Source organism: Lutra lutra, chromosome 10, assembly GCF_902655055.1.
Source record: "Lutra lutra chromosome 10, mLutLut1.2, whole genome shotgun sequence".
NCBI lineage: Eukaryota > Metazoa > Chordata > Mammalia > Carnivora > Mustelidae > Lutra > Lutra lutra.
Window position 1 is genome coordinate 94,835,693 of NC_062287.1, and position 20,320 is coordinate 94,856,012.

Consider the following 20,320-nt stretch of genomic DNA (forward strand, 5'->3'; position numbering starts at 1 on the left):
TGAGACTGGAATGAACTTGACTTGTTTCAGAAAATGCAAGACATGTGGCTGGAATCAGGTGAGCCCAGGAGAGCATGACTGATGCTGCTGGAGAGGTCAGGGAAGAAATAACTAGTCTTGGAGGATTTTGTTCTTAATCTGATTTGTAAAGTCCTTGAAGGGATTTGAGCAGAAGAAATGATATCTAGTTTACTTAAAAACAACAATGAACACAACCACTCCAGTTGCTTCGTGGAGAACAAGCCCCAAGACAGTTTCAGGGAGACCAGGGAGGACGCTGTTGCCATATTCCAGGCAAGAAATGCTTGTGATTTGGATTAGGTTGGTAGTAGCAGAAGTGAGGAGAAGTGGCCAGTCAAGATCTATATTGGAGGTAGTGTGTACAAGACTGCTGAAGTACTGAATATGGGAATGTAATAGGAAGAAAAAAATCAAGGCTGACACTAGGTTTTAAACCTTAGGAAGCCGGTAAATAATGATATCGTTAACAGATTGGAAGAAGAGAAGTGTCTGTGTGTGTGTGTTGAGTCTGTTTTGAACACCTTTCAGTTGAGATGTTTATTTTTATTTTACATCTTAATGGAGATGTTGAGTAGGCATAGAGATTATGTGTTTATGCATACCTCTGAGCAGATGTTCAGCCTGGCCAGAGATATTTTGACTTCATTAACTTACAGTTGATACTTAAAACCAAGGGACTACATAAAATCATGTAGGGAGATTGTGTAGAGAAGTACAAAGAACAGAGGTCTGAGCCCAAAGGAATAGGATCATGTAGAGGCCAGCATTAGCGAGGGGCCCTGAAGGACTCTGGGAAGGAGCTGGTAAGGAAAACAGAGGCCACTCCTTATCGAATGGTGGAATAGAATGAGGACGAAGAATTGACCATTTGCTCACTATTGTTATTATATCCAGTACCTACCTAGCTCAGTTTCTGGTACATACTTACAGCACAGTAGTATTTGTTAAATGAATGAATCTTCACTCCCATTTCTTTCTCAGATGTTTATTGAGTATCTCAGGGTTCCAGGCACTGTTCTAGGTCCTATGGATTCACAGCATAGTGTTTCCAATAATCGTAAGTTCTAGTGTGGGTCATAGATATACATACAAATGCAACACGAACACATATCATTAGTTTAGTTACTTTTAAAGAGTCTATTCATTTTTTAAAGATTTATTTATTTATTAGAGAGAGCCAGTGGGGGAAGGACAAAGGGAGAGAGAGAATCCTTAAGCAGACTCCCTGCTGAGCATGGAGTCGTTTTCTCAGGGCCCATCCCACCACCCAACATCATGACCTAAGCTGAAATCAAGTCTCCCACTTAACCGACTGAGTCATATACGCGCCCTTAAGATTTTATTTGTAAGTAATCTCTACATCCAATGTGGGGCTCAAATTTACAACCCTCAAGAATCAACCACTCCACTGACCGAGCCAACAGGCATCCTTGTATTATTGGTTTATAATAGCTCTCTTCTCCTTCTGCCCTATTTTAAGGGGCATGGATATCTTGAGGTGCCCTTAGTTGGTGAGCAATGTTGAATCGGGATATATGCATTTGGGGCTCCACGGCAGGTGAAGACTTTGGCTAGAGGGAGATGTTGAGAGAGAGAGAGGAGTGGTGGGATTTCATTGAATTGGACAGACAGCCTCAGCCAAGGGGATCAAATTCAATTAAAACAAAATGTGCCTGCTCAACTCACATGGCTGAATTCTGCTAGACAGCTGACAGTTTATAAAGAACAGTAACAGCCTTAGGGGTTATACTCAATCTGATAAGACGGTGGGAAAAGAGTGGGGGGTTGGGCAGGGAGAGATAAGGTTCTGGAGCTACATATTAGAAAATTACTACATTATCTTCAAGATCTGTTGTTGATCCTTAAAATTATCACCCTTAAATTCCTACCTTTTAAAAAGGTCTCAAGTTTCGAATCAGGCGTCCCTACTGGCTAAGAAAAATTTCAGGTGTTTTATATAAGTCCATGCCAGAAAAGGAAACCAAAACTCTTGGTGGATGGAAGAGTAAGTATGAAGCACTCTATTGCATTACACAATCTCTCACGCTTACCTTGTGGAACTCTGCGGAGGTAGTTTTCTTATCTCTACTAGGATCACATACTTTTGTGTTCCCTCACACCCCACCCCCCCCAAAATGTAAATTTAAAAAAGAGAGTAAAACAAAAAGTCTCTATTGTCCTTTAAGTTCCAGTTAAACATGGAGTCCCTTCCCCAAACTGCTTATTCATCAAGCTGGATTCCCTCTATTTTGCATTCATCTTACAGCTCTTATGCCGCTGTGTATTATAATTATTTGAGTCCATGAAGTTATTCGCCTTGAACTCCAAGACTTTAGGAGCAATGCTGTTTAATGCTCAGAACGAGAGGGAGGGTTTAGAAGCTCCATAATAAGTGCATGTAACGGGAGAAGATGCTCCGGGAAGGAGACATAGAAAGGGGAGATGCAAGCCTTTATTCGGAAAAGTTTATGGGAACAGTGACAGTATATTTAACAATGATATAGATGTGTTTAATACAGAGGGGAAAATAAAACTACGACTCCACGCCCACCTTTTACTATACCATCTTCCCATTCACAACCGGCTTCTCAGACCCCATTCCCTCCTAAGTGCCGAGCTCTAACGAGGCTGGGTCTCCCTGGCCAATCGGAGCGCACTCTTCCGCAGTCGTGAGGACAGCTGCAGCCAATGAGAGACCTGGGCGATTTGGTGGGGTGAGACAAGCCGCCCTCTGGTGGAACTCTGGGGGCGTGGTGACGCGTTAGGCGGGACTGAAGTTTGATTGGCAGGGGAGCGATGTGCCGGCTCCGAACAGAGACCAGGCCGGGTGTGCGCGAGGGGGGGACATGGGCGGGGTAGCGAAACTGGAGTCAGCCAATAGCTGACGCACTACTCACAGAGGGACGGCTAGGTCACCAATGGCGGCACGGATATGGCGCCATGGGCGGGGTTTAGGCCAAAAGAGGAGCAGGAGCCGCGCGTGTTAGTGTCGTCCTCACCGTCACGGCGGGCGCCTCTTCCTGGATTCATTCATTCGTTTTTCCATTCACGAAGGTAGTAAGGCCTAGTTGAAAGCCATGGAGAGCGCTCTTCCTGTCGCCGGCTTCTTGTACTGGGTCGGCGCAGGCACCGTGGCCTACGTGGCCCTGCGCATCTCGTACTCGCTCTTCACGGCCCTTCGGGTCTGGGGTTTGAGTCACGAGGCAGGGGTCGGACCAAGACTCGGAGAATGGGCAGGTGAGTGCAGTCCAGCGCCGCCGGTCTCCTCGCTCCTGTGGCGGCTCGCGCGGTTTCCGGCCGGGGTCTGGTCGGTGCTGCCCAAGTCCGGGCCCAGCGCCTGGCCTTCCGCTCTCCAAGTCCCTTCTCCCTCCTGAGGCTCCTGCGTCCCTTGTACCCGCCTGGCCCCTAGCCTTGGGGCCCCAAGCCCTGGCTTGCCTGGACTTGCGAGTTTTTAAATAGGAAAGACGTTGTTGGCCCAACTCAGCGAATATCACGTGCCACTTGGTGGGTGCGGGGACAATTTGCTTGAACCCGCAGGGGCTGGTGTCCTTTAAGCCATTCCGGGTGCATGGCCGGGAGTCAGTCACCTTGCTGCCTCCTCAGTCACACTCTACCTACCTAGGTTCGCCCCTTGTTGAGTGTTTTTAAAATAAAGGTTTTCGCTTGATTGGAATAGTGGCCCCCTGCTAAGGATGAAAGGCATTCTGTTGACTTTTGGGGGGGCGAGGATGAACGGAGAGGACATAGAATTTCCGAAGTCTTTCTGGTTTTTAGAAACTTGCCTCTCTCCTGTTACTTGGATTCGGCCTAGTTCTTTTCAAGATATACAAGGTTTTTGTTTTGGTTTGTTTTTAAATTCTCCTTAAACTTTTCTGGAGGCCTGATGTGTAACGTAATTATTGCTTCTGCAGAACGGTAACTCTCCGCGTAGCAATCAGAAATACTTTTGGCAGAAGGACGCTTATAGGGGCGCCTCGGTGGCTCAGTGGGTTAAAGCCTCTGCCTTCGGCTCAGGTCGTGATCTCAGGGTCCTGGGATCGAGCCCCGCATCCGGCTCTCTGCTCAGCGGGGAGCCTGCTTCCTCCTCTCTCTCTCTGCCTGCCTCTCTGCCTACTTGTGATCTCTGTCAAATAAATAAATAAAATCTTAAAAAAAAAAAAAAAAAGGACGCTTATAGGAAAAAGTATTCCCCCAAAGAGTGAGCTAAGCCTGTGGATCTTGTTTCATTTTGTTGGAGGATTTGAGAAAGGTCAGTTTGGAGAAGTTGGGAGAATTACCTGCAGGGAAGTTTTGTGCTTGCTTTTTTTCTTTTTTGTTGCTTTTCCTCACTTTTCGTTTCTTTTTCTTTTTAAACCAAGGGGTGTGCTGTGATCGTTCTCTGTGATAATTTATTCTGCTATTTCATGATTGGATGTACACTTCACCAAGCATTTCATTGAATTTTGGGATGGTTAGGGGTTGCTTTCAGACTAGGCTCAACTAAGGTACACAAATAATGGAACTCTGTATTCTTCACTTTATTCACTCAAAATCATTTAAAGAACTTAGTAGGAAAAACATAAGAAATTAACTTTTTGGGACAGCAGTGTGAAGAAAACACATCTCAAGTAGGAAGGGACATGTTAAGAACTCTGATGTGAAGCAACTGTTCATATTATAATACTTGTTTTTATTTTTATTTTTTTTAAAGATTGTATTTATTTATTTGACAGAGATCACAAGTAGGCAGAGAGGCAGGCAGAGAGAGATTGAGGAGGAAGCAGGCTCCCTGGTGAGCAGAGAGCCCAAAGAGGGGCTGATCCCAGGCCCAGGGGAACATGACCCAAGCCAGAGGCAGAGGCTTTAACAACTGAGCCACCCAGGTGCGCCTAATAACTTATTTTTAGAAATCACTTAGTGTTTTCTGATATTCCTTAAAAAACAAGTGAAGTGCTCAACTTAATTGTAATAAAGTTTGTGATTTCACAATTGATTTGCCCAAGTTCTTGATTGTCACATTGGAAAACTTGCTTATGAACTTTTGAGATAGTTGCACAGGATTCTGGTGCATTAGGAAATCCTGTAGCAAGATGAAGTTTTGTGATTTGTAAGCAAAGAGTCATGTTAGTAATTTTTTAAAAACTGAAATAGACTGTAGACTAATAACTCAAATGGTCCAAATCACTATTGAAAAGATTTGTCCCAGAGGAGGGATACTTGCTAAATTGAAAGAAATGTCTAAAAGATCTAGAAATGAAATTTGAACCAGAACACTGGGAAGTCATAAAGTGACATTGTGATTGTTGAGTTCGGTCTACCCTGGATTGTTAGAAAAATCTCTTTTTTAAGTACTTAAGCAGAAGAAACGATCAAGTTGTTATTTGTCACATGACATATATGTGGTGGCCTGAATCTTAAAATATTTCCTTTACCTCTCCAAATTCAGGGAATCTTTGAAAAACAAAATTAAGAGTACTTCATCTTAAATGCTTCTTTGTATCAGTTGGAGGGATGAACTGAAATAATTTGACAAAGCAGCAGAAATGATACTTGAACAATTAGGGCAAAATGTGATTAAAATTAGGTAAATGATTTGTTCAATCGAAGTTAGGATTATTAGAATTAATTTTTGTGTATAAATAGCACCAGTAAGTTTTCTGCCCCATAAAATTGGTATCTTCATTCTGTGCAGTCTTCTTTGAATAAATGGTGGTAGCTGGCAGTTTTAGGGAGACATTTTTTACTTTCTACTACTAACATTTAACATCTTCCTCTCCATAACCAATTAAATGTTTTAAGTATAATATAGTAATGTGCATTGAATTGATAATGTTTTTATTATTGTTATTCTTAAGTCTCTTCATGTGAGTATGTTTAATTTCTCCTCAGATTTTAGAATCTGAAGGGGAGGGAGTGTGTGTCCCCATTTTTTTTTCCTTTTCCCACAGTAACTAGTGTATTGATCAGATTTAAGTGCTTCTAAATTTAAAAAGCTTGGAAAAATAAATAAGTTATGGGATATAATGTACAATATGGCAACTGTAGTTGATAATACTTTACTGCAAATTTGCAAGTTGCCAAGAGATGAAATCTTAAAAATTCTCATCACAAGGGGTGTCTGGCTGGCTCGGTCGATGGAGCATGTGACCCTTGATCTTGGGGTCATGAGTTCAGGCCCCACATTGGGCAGGAAAAAATTCACAAGAAAAAAATTCTGTAAATATGCATGGTGATGGGTATTCCCTAGACTTACTGTGGTGATCATTTCACAATATATACAACTATCAAATCGTTATGTTGTACGCCTGAAACTAGTATAATGTTGTATGTCATTATATCTCAACAAACAAAACCCCCAAAGCTTGTCAAAACATGAAAACAGGTATGCTTTGTAATCAATAAAAATATTTCAGACCACATATTCCTTAATCTAGTTAGGGTTTTAAGACCATAAATTACTTGACCCATACTCTAGTTTATCTCCTTCTTGTAATCCAGAGTTCAGTCGTCTCTTTTCCCTAATTCTCTCCAGTACCATTCCCACTCAAGTGAGTTACACCGATTTCATCAGGTCCCTAGCAGATGGATTTTGCCGATTTTGTCTGTCATCCTGTCATCCTTAGGGGATATTTCCCGTATTTCTTAGAACAAAGAGCTCCTGTGGAACTGAAGCTTTACTTGCTTGAAGGTTACTGTAGCAAGTAATCAGAAGAAGAGTGCTAACAAAAGTGGTCAGTTTGTACTCAATAAAGGAGAGAACAGTCATTACTGTGGAGCAATAAAGAATGTAATCTGTAGGCTTTGGTTTGAGCATGGATAAATTTTGCATTTATTTGAGCAGTTTCCATCATTGCAATTCATCCAAAATGATTGATACTGAACTACTGTGGAGGTGACAGATGGAAAGGCAAGGTAAGTAGACTTCTAAAGCCAAGATACTTTATAACTTTAAAGCCAGGACAGCACTCTGAGCTCTCATTTTCAGATTTTGAAGGAGGGGATATTGCTCCAGGTGGCAAAGAATAAAGGATCCGTGAAGCAGTTGGATTTTAAAAATAGCCTTGTTGAGATAGAATTTATATACCATACAATTTACCCATTTAAAATATACAGTTTACGGGGTACCTGGGTGGCTCAGATGGTTAAGTGACTTCCTTCAGCTCAGGTCATGATCTCCAGGTCCTGGGATGGAGCCCCATGTCGTGCTCCCAGCTCAGCGGGGAGTCTGCTTCTCCCTCTTCCTCTCTCTCTCTTCCCCTGCTGTGCTCTCTCTGACTCTCTCTGTCTCTGTCTCTCTCACGTGAATAAGTAAAATCTTAAAAAAAAAAAAAAAAAAAAAAAAGAGTGTACAGTTCCAAGATTTTTATTATACTCACAGGGTTGTGCAACCATTATAGTCTAATTTTGGAACATTTTCATCTTTCTTAAAACAAGCCCTGTACCCATTAGCTGTCACTCCCCAACCCCCACCCCCTCAATCCCTAGTCAACCACTAATCTACTTTTGGTCTATATGTATACATTATATATATGCCTATTTTGGGTATTTCCTATAAATGGGATCCTATAATGTGAAGTATTTTATGACTGGCTTTCATTGAGCGCGACGTTCCCAAGGTTTCCCCACGTTGTAACATGTTTTAGTGCTTCATTTCTCTTTATTGCTAAATAGTATTCCATTCTGTGGAGTGAGTGTAGATTTTGTAAAGGGTCTTTACCTCTGCATTTTGCTGTCTGCACATTTGGCCCTGTAGTATTCCAAGACAATGAACACTTAGAAAGGTCATAGGGTGGTGGGGGGGTTCTTTGTAGAAAAACCATCCATCAAAATGGCTTTGCTTAGCCAAGCTCCAAGAATCAAAGGATTCTCAGAATCGAGTGTGGTGCATCATTTCTGTTTTTACTTCGGATAACTCCACACGATTGGTCTAGGTCTCCAGTGGATGAGGGCTGCTTAAGTAACCAGGGGCCATTGGCAGTAGGTCCCTTTCTTTCACTGGGCTTTGAGGTATCACATGATTTGAGGAATTATTTATGAAATGTTAATAATTTAAATTAGCAAGCCCAGAAGTCATATGAAGAACTGCCATTTATTGAATGCTTGAAGTGTCCTAGGCACTTGACAGAGATTATCTTTAATCAGTCTTTGAGCTCTGACTTATTATCCCCATTGTGTAGAAGAAGAAATAGAGGCTTAGGGTAAATGACTTCCTTTGTCTGTGGTTTCCCAGCTAGTGAGTTGAAAGATGAGGATTTGAAGCCAAGTTGTCCATTTTGCAAGATGCATGTCTTGTATGTTGGTGATTGGTTTATAGACTGCATGGGTACTTGGGGGTGGATTCCTTTATATCTTAGGAACATACTGCTTTATTTTATTTTTTATTTTTTAGGCTTTTATTTTTTAATTTTTAAAATTTTTAAAAAAGATTTTATTTATTTATTTGACCAGCAGAGATCACAAGTAGGCAGAGAGGCAGGCAGAGAGAGAGGGAAGCAGGCTCCCTGCTGAGCAGAGAGTGAATGCGGGGCTCGATCCCAGGACCTCGGATCATGACCTGAGCCGAAGGCAGAGGCTTAACCCACTGAGCCACCCAGGCACCCCTTTAAATTATTTTTTAAAATTTTTATTTACTTGAGAGAGAGAGAGCGTGGGAGAGAGAGAGCACAGGCCAGGGGAGGGGCAGAGGGAGAAGGAGAAGCAGGCTTCCCACTGAGCAGGCAGCCCTACCAGGCCCATCCCAGGACCCTGAGATCATGACCTGAGCCAAGTCAGATGTTTAAGCTTTTATTTTTCTGTAACCTCTACCCCCAACGTGGAGCTTGAACTCAAAACCCTGAGATCAAGAGTCGCGTGCTCTACCAGACAAGCCAGCCAGGTACCCTGGAACATTCGGCTTTTTAATCGAAGGCACACTTTCAAATTTGCGCATGCTTGGTGCTTCCGGAAGCGTCGTGGACTAGGTAGCACGTGTTTGAATCTAGTATCTCGGGATTGGTCTGCGAGAGCCCTGCGGGAGCAGTGACGGAAGGGAAAGGAGGAGGCTGGACATTGGAGGGTTCTCTCGAAATAGGGCCTGAGTGACTAGAGCCAGGAAGTGGTGGGCATGATGTAAACTGAGAGTGGAGTGGGGGGAAGGAGCCAGGAAGCAGGGCTATTTAATCTATCCCAAGAACAGGGAAAACAAGTGAAGGGATTTTAAGCAGAAGGGTGATGGCAGTTGAGTTGCAACTTTAAACAGAATTCTTTGTTTCTCTGATCTTCCCGACATTGTTGCATTGCCCCAGAGATGGACCAGTGCAAGTTATTCAGATAATCTCAATCAAAATTGTCTTAAAAAACCCCAAACAACCCCAAATGCAAATTCATACTGTAGAGTATGGGCGGCCACTTTTGTGCCATTCCTGGTTATTGTCTTTCAGAGACCATTTCTCCTTGGGGAAAAAAATCTAATTCCTGCGATGTTGGGAGGTTGTACTCTTACGAGGGACTGGGTGATAGGGTTGTTGCGTGAACCCTGAAACTGGATTACTGCATAAAACCATGGTGTGGTAGTTGAGAAACCTGCCACAAAGCCCGTATCAGAGGGAACGCTTTTATTTACGCACTTTGTCTAGTGAAACAAGGGGTTCGCCCCATCTCAGACGGGCGGTTCCAGGGAGACTATCCAGTTCCCGTAAAGTTATCTTTAGCACCTTTAAGTGAAGTTATTTTCTATTTAAATGATGAAGCCAGCGCGGGGGCGGGGGGAAGAAAGGCTACCAAATTTAAGATTTAGAACAATTACCAGTCTCTCAAGAGTATTGAATTACATCAGTTAACAATAGTGATAATGGCTTTGGCTTTGGAGTCAGCCACAAGGGTGAGCTTTGCTAGTGGCGAAAATGTTTGACATTGGGCAAAGATAGTTAACCTCTGAGAATAACTTTCTTCCTCTATTAAATGGGGCTTATACTTTTCAGGAGCATTATGGCAATGAAAAGAGGTGTAAATGAGGTTCTAGTGTAGTCTTTTGTGTATTTTATGGGTACTAAATAAATATTTAAGGACATTTTTTGTTTGTATACATTACTCTTATTTGATGAAGAAGAATTGTTGAAACCAAGAATAATGTACTTCACTCAGCTGATAAACTATTAGAAATTTGAAGTTATGAACAGATCAAGTAAGAGGTAATTAGTGTTACTTGAAGATTTCTTGCTTTTGTGAAAAGATTGACGAAATGCTTCCCTGAAATATGGCTCCCCTTAGTGAACCTAAGATATGAAGGTTTAGGAAAATTTGGTTATGTGTAACTTTTCAATTAAATTTGTAAAAACCTTAGAATTATCTTTGACTCTTCTTCTCTCACCCCATATACAGTCTATTAGGAAATCCCATTGTCTCTAACTTCAGAATATTCAGAATCCAGTCCCTTCTACACTGGTGTAAGCCACTGAAATCTCTTGGCTTGATATAATGGCAAGATTAAAGTTTCAGCAAAACCTTGCTAATTGGTAAGGTTGAGTGAATGAATGAAAAAAATCTAGGATTTGTTGACCAAAATATAGTTTGGTTATTTTGAAAGTCTGATAAAATATGCCCACGCCTTCTAAACTTTAGACTTTTTGAATTGTTGGAGACATTGAACCAAATTCCCTGGAAAATCTCTTGGGTGGGAAAGCCATTGACTGGTAAATGTATGTAGCCAATAACTTCTAGAAGGTTAACTGCAGAGTGCTGGATATGTAGTTTATCTGCCTCATGGAAAGAAATGAATACAACAGTTGGTTGATGATTTTTACAAAACTTTAGTCAGTCATTTTTGTGAGAAACTTAAGAAAATTGTAATGTCGGGGTGCCTGGGTGGCTCAGTCGGTCAATAGTCTGCCTTTGGCTCAGGTCATGATCCCAGGGTCCTGGGATTGAGCCCCGCATTGGGCTCCCTGGTGGGTGGGAAGCCTGCTTCGCCCTCTCCCACTTGCCCTGCTTGTATTCCCTCTCTTTTTTTTTTTTTTTTTAAAGATTTTATTTATTTATTTGACAGAGAGATCACAAGCAGGCAGAGAGGCAGGCAGAGAGAGAGGAGGAAGCAGGCTCCCTGCTGAGCAGAGAGCCCGATGCGGGGCTCGATCCCAGGACTCTGAGATCATGACCTGAGCCGAAGGCAGCGGCTTAACCCACTGAGCCACCTAGGCGCCCCTGTATTCCCTCTCTTGATGTCTCTCTCTCTCTGTCAAATAAATAAATAAAATCTTCAAAAAAAAAAAAAAAAGAAGAAGAAGAAGAAGAAAATTGCAATGTCCTTAGGAGGCAGAAAGCCAGAAAATGGTGGATGCCTCTGTGGTAGACTGAGTAAAAGCAGTGGTGGGAGTGTTGAGCATCAGGTTCTGACATAGAGGAGAAGAGACATGTCAGGGCGATCAGTGGTAACAATGAGGATGCCGGCAGAACTGGACGTGGTTATGTACCACTGCAGCTGGTATGGGATAAAAACAGTCCTCCCTGATCTCTAGAAGAACTGACATGCACTTCTAGCCATGGAAGGTGCCGTTAATGCCATGTTCTCGGTACACCCCTTCGCAGACATTAAGACTGGGGGATCTTTTTCATTGTATACAGTGGTATAAGCTAAGTGAGTTGATCCAGTAGTTTTACCTAATGTCTCAGCTTTGCTTATCACCCCCAACTATGGATTATGTTGATGACACTGAATTGCCAGGGAAATAGTGTATTGTTTTAGTATGTGCTCCTCAAGGTGGCCAGGAAAGGCTACAGTATCTTTTAGAAGTTTAAATGCCAGTTTTAGTGCTCCCTTAACATTCCTAGTATGTAGAAAACTCATTCTCCAGATTGGTTTTACTGTAATGACTAGCATTAACTGCTCATGACCAAGCTAACTCCAGTAGAAATATTGCCAAGCTTGCTTTAATGATAGCTGAACCTCCCGACTTGTCACATAAACAGAGCTGATACAGTAAACAAGCTTTCCTAATCTTGCACGTTCAGTCTAATAATTTTGCCAGGGAACAGGGAGCTGCTGCTTATCTGTGTTTTCCAATACCTCTCATTGCCTGTCATGTGAAAGGAGGTGATGATCTCTTTATAGATAATGTGAAAAACAAACAAACAAACAAACCACAGTTGGTTAGACAATGGTGTTCACACACTCTGAATTAGAGGAGGCTGAATTAATGAAGTTTTACTGTAATGATGACATATTAATATGCAAAGTGATTTTGCAAGCATTCTCAAATGATTTCCACAACAACCTGTGAAGCAGGTTAGGGTTGGGTTTGTTATTTCTACATAACACACCAGCACCAGAGGGAGAGACAGTGACTGGCCGAAGGGTTACAGCCAGTGCCAGAAATAGTCGAATCCAGGTTTTCGGACTCCAGGCTCCACGTTCTTTCTACTTTCCTGCCAAAGTTCCTGGTAATGATTTTTAAGGCCGTTTGGAATACCCATACAAGAGCTTCTAAACTGGAGGTTTCCTCAAATGTTGCCTGGAACTAAAAGGTCTATTTATGCCATGGCAATATCCAAACTCACATGGTTCATAAAAATAACTGGATGTGCTTGTTAAAAACACAGAGTCTAGGGCTTCACCATAGACCTACTAAATCAAAATCTCTAAGAAAAGAACGTGGGCAAGTGTATTTTTAGCAAATAAGATGATTCTTAAGATCACACTTTTTGGGAAACCCCGGACTATGGTCAAGATAGCCCTAGAAGAAGACAGGGGACTAATACGTGCAGACTTTCTAGCTGGATGTCTTTTCTTGGTAGCAGGGCTTGGTTTATAATGGTGTTAAAACTCCCAGTGATTTCTGTACTAAATATTATAATTTTGACAGTGAAATAGAGATTCTATTTTAGGCTAGTTCTGTGTTTCCACATTTGAAATAGATTGGGGGAAAGAAAACCCCAACCACTTGGAACTTAAGTGTGTTGCTGTAGAATAAGAACTGCAAGCAGCACATCCAGTATTTCCCAGGCTTTACTAATTGGAGATTTGGGGTGACAGTAGGGGTCTCAATAAGAGTGATGTTTTAGTAGATGCAAATAATAGAAGCTTTACTTTAAGTAAGACCATAGAAGGATAGCTGAAGACTGTGGAAGCTTAACTAGAAAGAATTGAATATTTTCTTATTTTCTGTTTGTGATACTATTTTTTTGGTGGCTTTTGTTTTGTTTTGTTTTGTTTTTTTTTTAGTTTATTACATTTAGCAGAAAGGAAGCTTTAAGTCTGATTCCCTTCTTTATAGGTGGATTTAAAAAATTATCTTTATTGTGAAATTAATGTAAGTGATACATACTGGTGATTCTTTTTTGGGGGGAGATTTTAATTTATTTGAAAGAGAGAGAGTGAGTGAGCATGAGCAGGGGAGGGGCAGAAGGAGAGAGAGAAGCAGACTCCCCGCCGATCAGGGAGCCCAGTGTGGGCTCCATCCATCCTGAAACCAGGACTCTGGGCTCATGACGTGAGCCAAAAGCAAATGTTTAACGGACTGAGCCACCCAGGTGCCCCTGTACTGATGATTCTTACAGGCCAAGAAACTAGAGAAAATGTTCTAATTATTTTTTTCTTTAAAAAAAAAAATGTTAAGTCCTCCAAATGATGAAGAAAGAAAATGGTCCTAGGTTTAATCAGAAGAAATTTTCTTTTTAGTTGGCTATATGTCATACTCAGTACTGAGTACTAGAATATAGTAGTGAGTAAGAAAGCCATAGTCTCTGTCTCCATTGGTCTAGCAGAGGACACAGATCTTTATATAAGCAGCTCTGGAAAGTGTAATAGGACCAGCTTTGGGGACACTAACCTGGTTCAGGGGCTTAGAGAAGGTTTTCTAGAAGAAATAACATTTAATCCAAAGTATGGAAGAAAAGGAGTAGAGGGAAGAAGATGATAATGTTAATAATGGTAATAAGATGTAATATTTATAAAAAAGCTAACCATGTACCAGATACCTTTCTAAATACCTCAGTGAATTTACTTAATCCTCACATAAGCCAATAAGGTAGGTCTTATTAATTTCTCCATTTTACTGAAAGAAAGCTAAGTTAATAGAGAAGGCAAATGATTTGATCAAAGTCACATAGCTAGTAAGTGGAGGAGGACCTTGGATTTGAACTCTGTCTCCCGAGCTTCCTGTTAACCACTGCAAATTACACTGATGAGTTAAAGATGAGCAGATAAGGGGAGTTGGAGGACAGGGGAGTACTTTGAGTAGAGGGACTGAACATTCAGGAACTTTGGGCTGAGAGTCCTGGAGGAGAGAAGCAAGATGTTAAGGCAGAGAAGTAGGGGTGAGGGAGTGTGGGTGGGTGGTCATAAAGGGCCTTGAGGCTCTGATGAGAGGTTTATTTATCCTAAGGGCAGTGGGAAGTCCTAGAAAGATTTTAAGCAGTTGAGTGTCATGATCAAATTTATATTTTGGACAACCAAGACGTTGGAGAATGGATGTGAAGAGAGCAACTCAGGAGAAAGGATATCAGCAGGAGCGTGGCGGCGGTGGCTGCAGTGGTAAGCCAGGCATTGGGAGATGGTGGTTTGGGTCAAGATAATGAGGGCAGGCACTGAGGAAGGGAGTCAGACGAGAGAGAAGAGGTTCAAGTTGCAAGCCTTTGTCATAAATAGGTCATGGGGATGAAGGAGACCACAAAGTCAAGAAGGATGGTGGTATGTCTGGACTCTGGGCAGATGATGACACTTGTCACAGCTGTTGGAAACACAAAGAGAAGGAGCAGGCTCTGGGAGGGAAATAATGAGGTTGATTTCTGACAGGTTCTGTGTGGATGTCAGGCAGTCTTTCAAGAGATTAGCACCAGACTGAGTCTAATGTTCCAAGTTCTTTACCAAAGGCTTTTGGTTCAGCAGTCGTTTATAGTTGTCATAAAGTGTATGCTATAGGAAAGTTTGGAGCCTCAGCATGTAATATTTTAGGAAAGGGACAATAGTATTTTTGAATGGCTTGAATGGAGTGTATCCCATGTAGCACTTTGTGCCTTAGTTCAGTCACTGCTTGCGGTTTCCTTTTAGGCAGAAAAGCAGGGAAGTATGGTGGAAAGTATACAGAACTTACCAGAAGACCTGAGTTCATATTCCATGTTCTCACTTTGACACTTATTAGCTGTGAAATCTTTGGTCAGCCACACTGTTTATTTCATCTTTCAAATATGTCTAAAGAGACCCACTTCGTCTTCAGAGATGTAAGAGACTGAATCCTCTTTGTAGGCAATACAAAGCATTCTACACTCATGAGACATTGGGCCTTTTTTTCCCTTTCCATTTTCAATTAGAAATCTAGAAATAGAATTGCCCCAGGAGTTGATTAAACTGTTTATGTGAGGTTTAATTTGCTTCAGAGATTTATTTTGAGATCTGTTGCAACTTTGTTGTGATCAACACCTCAGTCTTCTCTGATGTGATTATCTAATATATGTCAATTTTAGAATGTACCTAAAACAAAAAAAATTTTTTTACAACTTTGTGAATGTAACCTGGGTTTCTGTATTAAAAGTGAAGCTAATTTAACCACAAATTGTGTTCGTTTTAAAGAAGTACCTTAAGCTTCAACTTTATTCTTAATATATACCAAAGCTATGGTTAGATATAGTGGATTAACGATATCGTTAAAATATTGGTAGCGAAATGTTATTTCAACTGTAATATAATTGGATGACTTTCAAACTTGACATAACTGTTTAAAGTCCCATTATTGTATTACAAGCATTATTATAAAAGGTGATTATCAGTTCCCATCATTTCTTACTCAATACCTCACTGTTCCTGTCTCAGGCTTAAAGATATTTAGAGTTCTTTCTTTAGTGAAAGATTTTCTATTGTTCTCATCTTGGTTTCAGCTAGATTCTTATGATTTATAAGGTTGATGACAAAGCAGTACCTTTTAGATCTCTATAGCAAAGGTATTATCTTGGAAATGAGGGAATATTTTTTAGAATGTACTTGAAATCTGATTTTTTAAAATTTAACAAAGTTGAGGACTATATGTAAAACCCAAATCTTTTAATAATATTTGCTTCAAAATACATTACTTCTTTGGAATTCATGAGTTAATTTCTTTTTTTTTTTTATTTTGACAATTTATTTGTTACTATTACTGCAACTGGAAACGTGTTTTTCTCTCCTTTTGCATTACTGTATTTGGGTTGTCCCAGAAGCAGATGTTAAAGGACAGGGATTCAGGTGCTGTCAGTTTATTTGGAAGGTGATCCTAAGAAACACCAGGAGGGAGTGAGACCAGGGAAGGGAACACAGCCAGTACAGGGGGCATTATCAAGCGCGTTGGTCAACTGGAACTTGATCCCACTGCAGAACTCTAGAGCTAGTGCAGGGCACACATTGCAGAGTTATCTCACCTGCAGGTCCAGGAAGCTCAGATAATTATATACCAAGAGCCATTAGGCGTTGGTTGAGGGCTGTTGGTGGGAAGGAACATTAATCTGATAGAATTTCTGTCTGCCATGCACTTGGGTGTTGCTGGCTTCAGCCACCAAAATCCTTGGGGAAAGCCATGCATTTGAAACGTGCGCTCCAATGGATTGCCAGAGCGGAGGGTGGGGCACCAGCTTAGCTGTACTTCCAATCTCAGTACTTGTGCACGGTCTCTTTTTCTTTCAACAAAACAAAATAAGCCCAAGAAGAAAAAAGGAACTTAAGTCATGGCAAAAAGTAAAGAAATCTAGTAGATTTGAGGCAGTTTATCTAGTAGATTTGAGGGAGAGTGGTGGTGGAGGTTCTACCACATCTCAGGGTTGATGTATTGACCTATTTTCTGTATTTTAACATTAGAAAAATACAGGTGACTGATTAAATATTAAATGATTAAATAATTAAATAATAATTATATTATATAAATAAATAAATAATAATTAAATAATGAAACCTTATGAGTTTGTTCGTGTTATACTATGAGTTAATCTCTTCCTCTTCATAATTTACTTCTGATCTACCGAATGGGAGGTGATTTCCACGTGATCAGTAGACAGTGAGTACAGCATTTGGGGAAGTTGGCAAATGTGGTTGGTTGCTTGTTGATGGAATCCCAATTTTGTATGAGTACTGATGACCGGTATACCTCAGGGGAGGTTGGCTCACTCCTCAGTCCCAGGGGCCCAGTCTTGGGTAGTTTAAGCTTATCTTGGTGATTCTTTTTCCCTTGCTGGAGGTTGGTTTAGGAATGGGCATGTATCACGGTTCCTGGCCTTGAGACGTGAGAGGTGATCTGCCAGAGAGAGGGCTTCTGAGGAGCCTTTTCTCCTCAGTAAAAAGAGACAGAAGGAAAAGTGTTAGGTGACAATGTGATGGCCTGCAGCCATCCTTGGGACCGGAGGGTAAAAACTGGGGGAAGAACCAATACACTGAGGACTGCAGAACAGAGAGATGGAAAGCACCTGGGACTTGATGCTATTACTGAGCTTCGGAATGCACTTCCATTGGAGGTGCCTTATACTTCCTTATTTTGAGATAATAAATCCCCCTCTTTTTTAAATTAACATATAATGTATTATTTGTTTCAGGGGAACAGGTCTGAGAATCATCATTCTTACACAATTTACAGCACTCACCGTAGCATATCCCCTCTCCAGTCCCTCCCACCCTCCTCCCCTCCGGCAAACCCTCAGTTTGTTTCCCATGATTAAGAGTCTCTTATGATTTATCTCCCTCCCTGGTCCTATCTTGTTTCATTTTCCCTTCCCTTCCCCCCACGTACCCCTGCCCTGCCTCTCAGGTTCCTCATATCAGAGAGATCATATGATAATTGTCTCTCTCTGATTGACTTATTTTGCCCAGCATAATACCCTCTAGTTCCATCTGCGTCATTGCAAATGGCAAGATTTCGGGGTTTTGATGGCTGCATAGTATTCCATTGTGTGTGTGGGTGTGTGTATGTATATACACATAACACACTCACACACACCATATCTTCTTTATCCATTTATCTGTTGGCTATTGTGGACATTGCTGCTATAAACATTCGGGTGCACATGCCCGTTTGGATCACTACATCTGTATCTTCGGGGTAAAAACCCAGTAGTGTGATCGCTGGGTCATAGGGTAGCTCTGTTTTCAACTTTTGGGGACCCTCCACACTGTTTTCCAGAATGGCTGCACCAGCTTGCATTTCCACCAATGCAAGGTGGGAGGAGGGTTCCTCTTTCTCTGCATCTTCGCGGAGTCTCACCTGTCATTTCCTGACTGGTTAATTTTAGCCATTCTGCCTGGTGTGAGGTAGTATCTTGCTGTGCTTTGAATAAATCCAAGTTTTCTTTAAGCTATTTCTGTTACTTGCAGCTGAAAGCACCCCAGTCTATAGGTTCACTAGAAAAGGAGGGAAATTTCTTGTTCTGAATAACGATTTATAATTAAAATCCTGTAGATTTGGGTGAATGTAATTTGTTGCTGTTCATTTTCTTTTGAGTATGGTTGACACTGTTGCTGTTCATTTGAAAACTGAAATGGATGAAAGGAGGCTGGCTTTGGTATGAGATATGATTGCAGATCCCATTAAATAAAATTTCATTCCTGATTATGCTGGTTGTTGAATATTGGGCTTTTATTTTTATTTATTTATTTACTGCAAAGATTTATTTATTTGAGAGAGTGTGCACAAAAGCTGGGTTGAGGAGCAGAGGGTGAGAGAGAGAATCCTCACGCAGTCTCCCTGCTGAGCGTGGAGCCTGATGAGGGGCTCCATCCCAGACGCTGAGATCATGACCCGAGCCAAAACCAAGAGTTGGACACTTAACCAACTGAGCCAGCCAGTCACCCTTGAGTGTTGGGCTTTTAAATTATTTAGTGCCTAGGTCTACAATTTATAAATCCCAAGAGAATAGGTGTATAAGGATTGTCTTATTGTCATTACTTTTTGAGAACTGTTACCAAAGGATTCAGGAATATTGGGCTTTCAGTTAGCTTGAAGTAAATTTCTTAGTATGGTCTACTTTAAGTTAGTTTAAGTAACTCTTTATTTTTAGGGAGTACTTGGTAATCCGGGGACCTTGACCCTGTATAGTTTGATGGAATTAGAAAAAGGTGAGGACTATGTATGAAGAGGTGAAGGTGGTGTGGGCATGTGTATGTGTGGGTCTGTGTCTGGTACAATCCCGAGTGCATATTTCTCTCCAGTACATTCCAAAGCCAATAAGAAGTCAATAGTGTTCATTATCTTGTTGTTAAAATTTTAGCTCCACCATTTCCCCCATATAAATATATTATTAAATAAAAAATTGTGAAATCTGTTTCAGTGATTCCTGGTTTGGGAAGATATTCAAGTGTAAAATTAGAGATTCAGTGTTACTTAAATTCCCTTAGTTTTAAAGTCCAAATGATTGGGGAAATGTGCCATCTGGGTCACTGGAAAGTTGGAGCAAAGATATATGGAACTTGGGGACATGGACTCTGCTTTGTGTACCATGTGGGGATATGGCCTTACTGATGCTGAGTTTGTTACAAGAACCAGGAGAGCCTGATGTGTGTTTATAATATATATATAATATATATATTTATTATATGTATATAAATAATATATAATAAAACAATATTGTTTTAAAAAGAATGTAGAGATTGTTTATCTTGAATACCAGTAATACAATGCCCAAGTCTTAAAGGACTATAGTGCAATAAGAAATCAAGCTTTTCAGGTCTGTCAGGACGGACTGGCTGTGTACTTGGCCATGTACTATCAAAGGAAGCTATACTTCTTTGTGTGGTACTGTCCCTTCTGATAAGAAAGATTTGCCCTATGAATGAAGGTGTGCAAGTGTGTGTATGTGCATTCTTTGTGCGTTTTTTTTCTGCCTTTCTCTTTTACATACGAAACACTCATTGGCCTTGGAGAGATGACTGTTCTTGTATTTAAGGAACAAGTCTTAATTAAGGTAAGGTACTGTTGATTAATAAAAGAACTTGATTCTTTGATAACGGACAGCTCTTTTGTTATGTTCGTATATTACTATCACTTCTGTCCCTCTTATTAACTGGTACGCCATATTGGGCATGTGACCTATATTGTGGATATATCATCAAGTATAAGATATCATCAATGAGATTGTATCCTCTATTCTTGAGCTTTTTCAATACTCCCGTAATTATCCCTTCATGTATGGATTTTTGATCCCCTTTTCTGTGTCAGAGACTTGGCAATGTGCTGGGGGTACAGCAGTGAACAACATGGGCAGAGTCTTGGCTCTCAAGGAGCTTGCATATGAATAGGGAAAGAGGAACTAAGCAAACAAATGAATATTTGGTAAGTCTGGTGATGAGATACACTAAGAAGAAAAATGAAGCAAGGTAGATAATAGATAATAACTGAGG

The 20,320-nt window shown here is 41.0% G+C and overlaps 1 protein-coding gene across 5 annotated transcripts in view; it reads left to right on the forward strand.

Annotated features, from left to right (window-relative positions):
* The first annotated feature begins 2,853 nt into the window (after positions 1 to 2,853).
* Positions 2,854 to 20,320, forward strand: part of LOC125079411 (very-long-chain 3-oxoacyl-CoA reductase) — a 339,719-nt gene continuing 322,252 nt past the window's right edge. For 2 of the 5 annotated variants that reach the window (XR_007121112.1, XM_047692989.1), the window contains exon 1: positions 2,920 to 3,258. Coding sequence is in view for 4 of the 5 variants with exons in the window: in XM_047692989.1 (XP_047548945.1) it covers positions 3,099 to 3,258 (160 nt within the window). In the remaining variant the exon portion in view is untranslated. Of the gene's footprint in view, positions 3,259 to 20,320 lie in introns of all 5 variants that reach the window. The other 3 variants (XM_047692985.1, XM_047692986.1, XM_047692990.1) reach the window with 3 other exon arrangements.